The sequence below is a fragment of the Mus pahari genome, chromosome 10 (genome assembly GCF_900095145.1).
Source record: "Mus pahari chromosome 10, PAHARI_EIJ_v1.1, whole genome shotgun sequence".
In the NCBI taxonomy this organism is placed as follows: domain Eukaryota; kingdom Metazoa; phylum Chordata; class Mammalia; order Rodentia; family Muridae; genus Mus; species Mus pahari.
Window position 1 is genome coordinate 40,952,444 of NC_034599.1, and position 11,384 is coordinate 40,963,827.

Genomic DNA, 11,384 nt, shown 5'->3' on the forward strand with positions numbered 1-11,384 from the left:
ATACATACAGATCATGGCATCCGCAGCGTACAGACAGACAAGCAGACACACACATACAGATCATGGCATCTGCAGCGTACAGACAGACAAGCAGACATATACATACAGATCATGGCATCCGCAGCGTACAGACAGACAAGCAGACATATACATACAGATCATAAGGGGTAGGGTGGGATAGGGGGGTTGCAGAGGGGAAACTGGGAAAGGGGATAACATTTGAAATGTAAACAAATAAAATATCCAATTTTAAAAAAGAAAGAAAGATAAATAAAGAAATGAAATTATGCTTCTCTACACAGTATTCCAGGCACAATATTTGTAAAGGTACTACTCTCTGGTCTGAGACAGGGGAGGCGGTCAACCTCTCTAACCTCAGCACTCAGGATGAGGAAGTTGGAAGACCAAGTTCAAGGTCATCATCTCTTTCTATCTGAGGCCAACCTGAGTTTACAAAGTCAGCCCAGGGATACATGGAGAGACTATGTCTCAAAGGACAAAGCAAAGCAAAACCCGGTGAACACGCCTACATCTCCTGAGAGCAGGGGACAGAAAGGGACGTACTATGGAGTCCTGCTTGGGCTGGAACTCTCTGCAAACCAGGCTTGGCTGGCCTCAAACTGACAGCAATCCTCCTGCCTTTGTCCCTTGTTTCTGTATACATATCCACACAGGCTCTATTTCTACTTTTAGAACGGGATTTGAAGTTAAAACTTTTTCCCCCAAAGAACATTAACAGATGATGGCAATGGTAAATTCTATCGAATATTTAAAGCAGAAATGACAGCAGTCCTTGTCCAGCAAACTTGTCTACAGACCTGAGGAGGACAAGATCTCATTCTGTGAGGACAATGACAACATGGCAGAAACATGATAAAGACATTATGAGAGCCTTTCCCGTCCCAGACTGAATGAGGCCGGCCCGTGGGCCGGTGACACCCAGAAGTTGAGAGTTTTTTGAGACCCGGGAGGTCGCGGACCACTGCTCCGCGGCTGTCATCATGCCACAAAATGAATATATTGAATTGCACCGCAAACCATATGGATGTCGTTTGGACTACCATGAGAAAAAGAGAAAGAAACAAGGTCGGGAGGCCCATGAACGTTCAAAGAAGGCAAAAAAAATGATTGGCCTGAAGGCTAAGCTCTACCATAAACAGCGCCATGCCGAGAAAATACAGATGAAAAAGACTATTAAGATGCATGAGAAGAGGAACACCAAGCAGGATGATGAGAAGACTCCACACCCCCCCCCGCCTACCTGCTGGGCAGAGAAGGGCAGTCGCGAGAGCAAAAGCACTTTCCAACATGACTAAGCAGAAACGGAAAGAAAAGGCGGGAAAATGGAAGGTCCCTCTACCCAAACTTCGTGCCCAAGGAGAAACAGAAGTATTGAAAGTTATTCGAACAGGAAAAAAAAAAGAAGGCATGGAAGAGAATGGTTACTAAAGTCTGCTTTGTTGGTGATGGCTTTACAAGAAAACCACCTAAATATGAAAAGTTCATTAGGCCTATGGGTCTACGTTTCAAAAAAGCTCATGTCACACACCCTGAGCTGAAAGCTACCTTTTGCCTGCCTATTCTCGGTGTCAAAAAGAATCCATCATCCCCATTATATACAACCCTGGGTGTGATCACCAAAGGTACAGTTATTGAAGTGAATGTGAGCAAGTTGGGCCTTGGGACACAAGGAGGGAAGGTGATTCGGGGAAAGTATGCCCAAGTTACCAACAATCCTGAGAATGATGGATGCACAAATGCAGTCTTGCTGGTTTGACAGTGACGTCATTCATACAAGTCATTCTACTCAGTACTGAAGACTACCCACTGTCAGGAAAACACCATCGCTGGGATCTTTCTGAACTACCGAGCAGCCTTACCCAATGTGCAGTCATCAAGAAGTATTTACTAAGTTGTAAAGGAAAATAAAACTGCCCAGTTTGACAGTTGGTCTTTAAAAAAAAAAGACATTATGAGAAAATGATACTACAGACCAGTTTCCCCCATGGACACAAATGCAATCGCGCTTAATGAGATTTTAGGAAATCAAATCCCATAAAATATATAAGGGACCATACATCACGACCTAGTGGAGTTGTCCCAGGAATATGAAATTTTTTTAACATTTGAAATCAGGGTCAGAAAAGCAGCTCAGCTGGTGAAGGTGAGCCAAGGGCCTGAGTTCTCTTCCAGGAGCCCACACGGTAGACAGAGAAAAACCAACTCCCACAAGTTGTCCTCCAAGTGCTATGGTATGCACACAGCCACAAGCGTAAGTAAATAGAGAGGTGGATAGATAGATATAAATACATAAATAAATGCAGTTAAAAATTAATTGATAAAAGTACTTGAAAAATCAATCAATAAATTTGACTCTCAGAAAAGACTGAAAAAAGAGAACCAGATCATGATCTCGCCAGCAGATGCAGACAAGCCCTGGATCAAAGCCATCCACCCCTTCTCCAAGGCTCAGCCAGCCTCCAAAGGGATCTCCCTGACGAAGGCAAGGCCGTTTACAGGAAGCCCACAGCCAGCAGCTACCTGATAAAGCAAAGACATCTGCTGTCACTACATCTGCTTAACTGGTGCAGAAGGCTCTGGTCACTAGGCAGCCAGATTACAAAGGAAGAGGCAAGAACACCTTTATTCCTAGGAGTCAGAATCACTTCTGTAGAAAATGCTATAGAATCTCAAAATAAGCAAATAAATAAATAAATAAATAGGCAAGCCGCTAGGCCTGACATAATTGATTTTAGCGAGATTGTACAGTGCAAGATCAATATACAGAAACCAATTTTACTTCTCTATAAAAGCAACAAACAATTGGAGACTGGAAATACAGTACTTCCAGAAGCATCAAATGTGGACTACTTAGGGAAAAATCTGATAAAGGGAGTCAAGCCATGTACACAAAAGCTATTAAACATTTCTTAGCAATATTAAAGGAAACCTTAATAAGCGGAAACAGACATTGTTCACGGGCTGGAAGATTCAATATCGTTTAAGATACCTGTTCCCCCGAAATTGACTTATGTGCAGCCCCAATCCAAATAGTAAAGTGACAAGAGAGTGTTTAAATTCACAAGGAAATGCAAAGAGCTTAGGATGAGCCTTTGAAGATGGGGACAAGGGGCTGGAGAGGCACTGGGAGCACTGGCCCCTTTTCAGAGAACCCAGGTTCAGTTCCCAGCATCCACATGGTGGCTAACATCCATCTGTAACTCTAGTTCCCAGGGATCCAAATCCCTCTTCTGGCTCCTCAGGCACCAAGTATGCATGTGGTACACAGACATGGGTATGTGCAAAGTATCCATAAACATTAATAACTAAAAATACTAATAATAATAAGAAGAAAATTAAAACAAGATTGGAACACCTACCCTGAAAAATTCCAAGACTTATTACAGAACTGTGTGCTCGAGAGACAAAGGCATAAAACAGGCGATGACATCAGTGACAGGGAGCAGGGAATACAGAAACTGATTTTGTGTTTTAATATCTATGGGTGTTTTGTCCTGTGTATGCTGTGCACCACGTGTGTGCCTGGTGCCCTTAGAGGCCAGAGGGAACATAGAACCCCCTGAAACTAGAATTACAGACCATTGTGAACCACCATATGGGTGCTGGAAATCAAACCTGGGTCCTCTGGAAAAATAACCAGTGCTCTTAACCACCTAGCCACCTCTCTAAACCCCAAACAGAAAACAGACTCCCCTATGCATAGTGAGTCTCAAAAACATCTTCATGCTCTTTAGTATAAGAGGTTTTTTATTTGTTTGGTTTGGGTTTGTTTTTTTTGTTTGTTTTTTTTTGTTTTTTTTTTTTTAGAATGTGGTACACTTGAAGTGTGGACACACACAGTTCAGTTATAGAGTGCTTGAGTAGCACGCACAAGGCTCTGTGTTCCAGTCTCATTCACACACACACACACACAAAATGTGGCATGTCTAGCATGGAGAAGTACACAACTGATAAAATAAAAGGTAAGGTAGTGTGACTAGTAGTTAGTTTTTAACATCAACTTGCCACAACCTAGAGTCTCCGAGGGATACAGTCTCGAGAGAGATTTTTCTAGATCTGGTTGGGTGATGGGCATGTCTGGAGGAGATTGCATTGTTAACTGACTCCATCCATTGTGGGTAGCATTACTTGCTGATTTGGGGCCTGAGGCTGTATATGAGTAAAAGCAGATCACAGTAAAGCATGCCTTTGATCCCAGCACTCTGGAGACAGAGGTCATAAGTTCAAGGACAGTCTGGTGTGCACAGGGAGTTCTAAAGTAGCCACAGGTACAAATTGAAACCCTGTCTCAAAAAAATTAAATAACAAAAACAAAAACACAAAGCAAGAGAATGGCTGGGTAGCAAACCACACAAATACATCCGTTTCTCTGTGCTTGACTATGGATATGATGTGACCAGCAGTCTTAAGCTCTTGCCCCTGGACTTCTCAACACAGTGGAGACAGACTGTAACCTAGAATTGTAAGCTAAAATAACTCCTTCCTCCCCTAAATTGCTTTTGGTTAAGGTATTTTATCACAGCAACTGAAATGAAATTATTACAGGCAGATGAATCAAGCGTGATGGCACATGCTCATAATCCCCATATTCAGGAGGCGGAGGAAGGAGGATCACAAGTTCACTGTCATCCCAGGCTACATAGTACAACCTTGTCTTAAAACCAATAAACAAGGGCTGGTGAGATGGCTCAGTGGGTAAGAGCACCCGACTGCTCTTCCGAAGGTCCTGAGTTCAAACCCCAGCAACCACATGGTGGCTCATAACCATCTGTAACAAGATCTGACTCCCTCTTCTGGAGTGTCTGAAGACAGCTACAGTGTACTTACATATAATAAATAAATAAATCTTTAAAAAAAATTATTTAAAAAAAAAAAACAATAAACAAGCCAAGTATGGTGGTTCGCATCTATAATCCCAGCATGTGTAATAGGATCAGGAGTTCTGGGTCAGCCTGGCTACAATATGAGGTGAAGGCCAATCAGAGACCCATGAGACCTCATCTCAGAAGAGAGAGAGAGAGAGAGAGAGAGAGAGAGAGAGAGAGATTATACCTGTAATCCAAGAACTCAGAAGACTGAGGCAGGAGGATCACAAGTTTAAGGCCACCCTGGGTTACATAACAAGACTATCTCAAAAGAAAAAAAGCGAGACACACATATTATACTGACAAAGAACAGTGCACATAATGATATAATGTAACAGTTATGATTAAAACAATAAGCCCACAAATAGGGTGTGCATGTGTGTGTGTGTATGTGTGTGTGTGTGTGTGTGTGTGTGTGTGTGTGTGTGTGTTAAAAGTTCTAGAAGGAATTTACCAAGTGACAATAATTACACTTGGGAAAGAAAATGGGGTAAAAGATGATTATGTACAAATAACTTTTTTTAAAGATTATTTATTTTATGTATACGAGTATATTGTTGCTATCTTCAGACGCACCAGAAGCGAGCATTGGATCCCACTACAGATGGTTGTGAGCCACCATGTGGTTGCTGGGAATTGAACTCAGGATCTCTGGAAGAGCAGTCAGTGCTCTTAACTGCCAAGCCATCTCTCCAGCCCTACAAATAACTTTTAATGACTTACTTTATTTCAGAAAATGAAAAACAGTTCATGTCCTCCCTATAGGACAAGAGAGTGTCGGCTACACTCGCAGGTACAAAAAGGCAGCTGGCACAAGGCCTGGCACACAGCTGGCCCTAGACCAGCCAGTCCCCCCTCTCTGCCACCACACCCCCCCCATCAGAAAGGGCACTGGCACAGAACAGAAAGCGCTATCTTCCGAACACAAGCTTGAGTCTCGGCACCGGGAGTACTGTCGGAAGCGCTAACAGATTTCCTAGAAAAAGATGTGAAACTGGAGCTGGTCCAAGGAGAGGCAGCCAAAAGACCAACAGAACAAGGAGCCTGTCGAGTGCGGGAAGCCGAAAAGAGTCTGTGCCTTCAGCTGAGGAGAACGAGGTGGGTAGGCGCAGTCGTTTTGAAGTTCAGTCAACCTGGTAAATGGCTTGGGTAAGAAAGGGGGGATGACCTAGGCCACCAAATGCACCCTCCCAGCTTACAGGGCCCCTAGGACACCCAAACCCTACCCTGGGGCAAGATGTAAACTCAGGATTGCAGCTTAGGGAGGACAACCTGGAGAAGGCTCCACACCCGTGACGAGAGGAAGTGAGGAGAGGACGGAGCAGACACTGAACAATGTCCCTGAGTGGAATGACGCTGCCCTCATGAGCAGGGAGGTGACTGCAGTGACTATGACTTATTTCAGCCCCCCTGCCCCCCCACCCCTTGTCCCCGGGCACTGTTTTCCCACTGTAAACCTCTGCTTCCTGGAGATAACCTGAATGAGTTCTCTCACAATCCAGATAGCTTTAAGGGAATTTTAAAAAGACTAACAACGAGCCCATGAACAGGAAGCCAGGCAAGAACAGGTTATGCAAGGGGCACAGTGGGTAAGATGCATAAGCCTGGTAGTCTGAGATCAGGGTCTGGAGCCCAGGTAAAGGTAGAAAGAACGAACTAACTCTACAAAGCTGTCCTCTGCTGTCCTCACTATGGCACAGGTACCCGTGCAGACACATACACACAGCAATGATTTAAAGAATCAGTACACCACACTACACTACATGAAATCACTACACCACACTACCCTACGCTACACTACACAAACTCGAGGACGGCAGAACCAAGGATGACTGCCAGGGAAGAAGTCTTTTCCCAAACCTGTGTGGCCTCACCACAAAATCCTTTGGCCTCAGCATCTTTTAGACGTATTGAGGAGATACAGCCATCCCTTGTCTGTGCACGCATGTGTCTGTGTGTGCATTCTCACATGTGTACTGGTACGCATGTGTGCACATGCATGTGGTAGCCAGAGGACAAATACAGGCTTTGTTGCAAATGCAGAGCCATCTATGTTGTTTTTGAGACCGTCTCTCGCTGGCCCAGAGCTCACCACGTAGGCTAGACTAGCTGGTTCACAAGCTGCATGGATGTGCCTGTCTGATTCCCTATGCTGAGATGACAAGCAAGGGCCACCATGCCTGGCTTTTTAAAAGTGTGTGAGTTCTAGGGACCAAGCTCAGGACCTCACGCTTGCAAAGCAAGCGCTTTACAGACTGAGCCATCTCCTCACACCCTACCACGGTCGCTTTTAACCTTCTACCAGTGTGCAAGGACCAACAAAGACTCCTTGGTGTGAGAGGCCCGAGTCTGGGAGGCAGCTCTGCGGTACATTCTGATCCTAACCCAGAGACCTTCAAGCCAGCCTGCTCAGTCCTGAAGCAAGAGATAACCTGCAGAGAAACAGCAGTATTGCCCCTGATCATTGAAATTTATCTCCAGGGCATGGGGAAATGGCTCAAATAAAGTGCCTGTCATGCAAACATGAGAGAGAGAGAGAGAGAGAGAGAGAGAGAGAACTGGAGAGATGGCCCAGTGGTTAAAACTGTGTACTGCTTTGGCAGAGGACCTGATTTCAGTTCCCAGCATCCATATCAGGCAGCTCACAACCTACGTAGCCCCAGCTCCGGAGGATCCAGTGCCCTCTTCTGGCCTCTATGGGCAACTGCACTCACATGCGCATACCCCCCCCACACACACACACACTTAATGTCTTAGTTTAAGGTTGCTATTGCTAGGATGAAACACCAAGACCAAATGCAACATGGGAAGGAAAGGGTTTATTTACTTGGCTTACAGATCCCAAGTCACAGTGCACTGAAGAAAGCTAAGGTAGGAACTCAAAGCACGACAGGAACCTGGAGGCAGGAGCTGATTCAGAGGCCATGCACAAGTACTGTTTACTGGCTTGTTCTGGCACCACTCACAATGGGCTGGGCCCTCCCCCTTCCATCACTAATTAAGAAAATGCCCCACAGGTTTACCTACAGCCCTATCTTATGGAGGTACCATCTCCACTGAACTTCCTCCTTCTTGGATAACTCTAGCTTGTGTCAGGCGACATAAAACTAGCCAGCACGATTAAAAACAAATGTAAAAAACAGAAACAAAAACAAAGGGAACGCTGGAGAGATGGCTCAGCAGTTAAAAGTACTTGCTGCTCTTGCAGAAGACCGGGGTTTATTTCCCAACATCTACGTGGTAGCTCACAACAGTCTCTAACCACAATCCCAAGGAATCTGATGTCTTCTTCTGGCTACTGTGGGCACCAAGCACATACATGGTGCACACATATATATGTAGAGAAACATTCATACGCTTAAAAACAAAATAAGACGTGCATATCTGATCTACATACACATGTACACACACACACATACACACACACACACACACACACACACCTATATTCCAGAGTCTAACAGGCCAGGTTAGTGAGCCACTGCAATGACTTACCATGGTTTCCAGCCCTTGGGCAATGGAGCCTCAATCCCCTCTCTCGCCAGCCACATCAGTTCTGGTTCCTTGACAGGGTCAATGCCAATCACCCTGGCAAAGTCAAGGATTTCTGCAAGAGAGAAGGAGGGGAAAGGAGGAGGGAGAAGGGATAAGAGAGAGGAGGATGGGGAGGGGTGGAAAGAAGCAAAATTTAGACAGTTCTATTCTGAACTTTGCTTTACTCTCCAAGTTTTCCTCAATGATAAAAATATAGCATCTCTAAATATAAATAATAAACATATAGAACTAAAGCTGGATGTGTTGGTGCGCATCCAGAACCCCAGCACTTGGGAAGCAGAGGCATGAGGATCAGGAGTTCAAGGTCACCCTCAACTCCCCACTGAGGTACAGGCCGGCCGGGCTGCTTGAGACCATCTCAAAAAGCTTAAACAAACAAACGAGCCAAACATACACAAACAGTTTCCTTATGTCCCAATTTATAAGAGCCATCTGAATCAAACCAGGCGACTTCCAAACTCGCACAAGTATAGTCTGAAGCCACAGCTATCAGAGGGGGTGAGGAATGAAACCAAGACTTCACAGTGGGCAGGCCTCAGGAAGGACCCAAAGCCACAGCCGGAACCATCCAGGGACCATCCAGGATGAGGGCAGCCTTACCAGAAGATAAACTCCAGAGAGACTGACAAGAGCTGGGCCCCAGTACACTTGGCCCTTAAGCCCCAAGCGAGTTCCATCAACTACAGATGACTGAGCTCTCTAAGGGCCTTGCAAACACACAGAATATGAGAGGAGAGTGTGTGTTGTGACGGTGACACGTACCACGTGTCACCTCAGCAAACAGAAGGCAGTGCCTGGTTCTCTGAGGGACAGGAAGGCACCCAGCTGAGAAAGCAGATGGCACTCGGGTGGCCTCCTCCCCATCTAGTGAACCCCTCTTCCTAAAGGTGACTGCCTCTTACTCAATTGTAGTATATATTCTGGACTCTGCTTCTGTTCTGCTCTTGGAATCAAACAGTTAGGAGAGCCCTTTGCCAGAGAGCTGGAAGACAGAAGAGACCTGTGCACTATGCAATCTCATCTTTGGGGAAAAGGATAGGTGTCCCTGGTGGCCACAGGAATAAATACCCAGGCTTGAGTCTAGTCCAGGCTAGATAGGTATGGCCAATATGTCATCTCCATGGAGAAATGGAGGATGACACACTGGGGACTAGGATAACACTTTTTCTAAAGAACCAGCTTACATTTAACTGGCCAGGGAATGACTTATTGAACAGTTTCACCTTTTTTTTTTGGTTCTTTGAAAGGGGGGAATCTCACTTAGAATGAGCTCTATGCGGCTCAGGCGAGCCTTAAGCTTACAAACATCCTGCCTCAGTCTCCCAAGTACTTATTAGAGGCATGTGCCACCAAGCACAGCTTCACAATGACCACCTCTGTGCCATGAAAAAGGGAGAGACTATTCACTGTCGTAACAAGAGACAGACAGCAAAGAAGAAAACGCAAACACGCAGGCTGGAGAGATGGCTCACCGGCTCGGATCCTGGACTCCCCATGCAGAAGGCCAGAGTTCAGTTCCCAGCACCCAGGTTGGATGGCTTTACCACCACCTGTAACTCCAGCTCCAGAAAGCCTCTGTCTCTGCAGCCACCCGCACTACATGCACTCGCAAGTGTATACACACACACACACACACACACACACACACACACACACACACACACTTATAGATAATTTAAAATAATTCTCTAAGAAAATATAAATACACACAAACAATTCTTGCTCTCAAAACTACAATGGAGTGAATATCAAGATGGAGGGTTACACAGAGAAACCCTGTCTCGTGGGGGGGGGGGGGAAGATGGAGGGTGCTCCTTCAGAAAGTATTGCTATGGAAGCCCTCTGGGCAACTGGGACACTAAAGCAAAGAGCTGGAGCAAGGAACCTGTGACAAGATACAGCTTAGCACGTCTGGGGATTGCCAGAGACCAACATGACAGCACAGCTCAACTGTCAAGACTGGAAAGCCATGTCACAAGGAACCTTGAAACCTCACCAAGGGCATTGAGTATGTGGAAGGGCACTGGAGCCAGCCTGGAAAGGATCCATTTCTCCCTGTAAGACCACTACTAGTAGATGGGACACAGACAATGCAGGAACACAGAGCTAAGCAGGAAGCCGAGGCAGAGAAGGTGGCTCTGACTAGGCACTGGCAGAAGAGTTTTTATAATACATCCCTAGAAAAACCTTTATGCAAACCAAGTGAGGTAGCTCATGCCTGCACCCACAGTGCTCCAGGGGCTGAGGCCACGGGATCACTGCCAGTCTCAGGCCAGCCAGACCTACACAGCAAGACCCTGTCTAAGAAAGAAAAGTAAATAAGTAAGTCCCAGCACTCAGGACACAGAGGAGGTGGGAGGATCTCTGGGAATTCTAGGAGAGCAATAACCTAGATTGCTAGTCATTGCTGTGATTTACATAGCAAGTTCCGGGGCAACCAGGGGTGCAGAATGAGAGAGCAATTAAGCATCCTTTCCCCAAAACTCTCGGGACTAGACATGTTAAAGATTTCAGCTCCTTTCTGGTTTTGGAGTATTTGCATAGACTTTTTGGGTCAAGAATCCCATCATCGAAATGGCTCATCTAAAAAGGCAGATTTGGGGCATTTTGCATCTTGGAAGAGGTGAGGGATGCACATCTTGAATTCCAGAAACAATGAAGCAATGCATGGTGGTCCACATCTGGAATCCCAGCACTTAGGAGATGGAGGCACAAGGAATCGGAGTTCAAGACCAACATGGGCCACACAGTGAGGCTGAAGCCAGCCAGGCTTAAGAGAAGAAAGGGAAGGAAGGAGAGAAGGAAGGAAGGAAGGAAGGAAGGAAGGAAGGAAGGAAGGAAGGAAGGAAGGAAGGAAGGAAGGAAGGAAAATAAAGAAAAGGGAAATGCATACATACACACACACACACACACACACACAACTTCAGGTACAAACTGAGATTC

At 45.7% G+C, this 11,384-nt stretch overlaps 1 protein-coding gene and 1 pseudogene across 6 annotated transcripts in view; one reads left to right on the plus strand and one right to left on the minus strand.

The window, feature by feature from the left end:
- Cep164 (centrosomal protein 164) overlaps window positions 1-11,384 on the minus strand; it is a 70,601-nt gene that overhangs the window by 50,180 nt on the left and 9,037 nt on the right. For all 6 annotated transcript variants that reach the window (XM_021206163.2, XM_029543157.1, XM_029543158.1 and 3 more), the window contains exon 3: window positions 8,382-8,493. In XM_021206163.2, coding sequence (XP_021061822.1) covers window positions 8,382-8,493 — 112 coding nt within the window. The remainder of the gene's footprint in view (window positions 1-8,381; window positions 8,494-11,384) is intronic.
- On the plus strand, window positions 956-1,801 carry LOC110327304 (annotated as a pseudogene).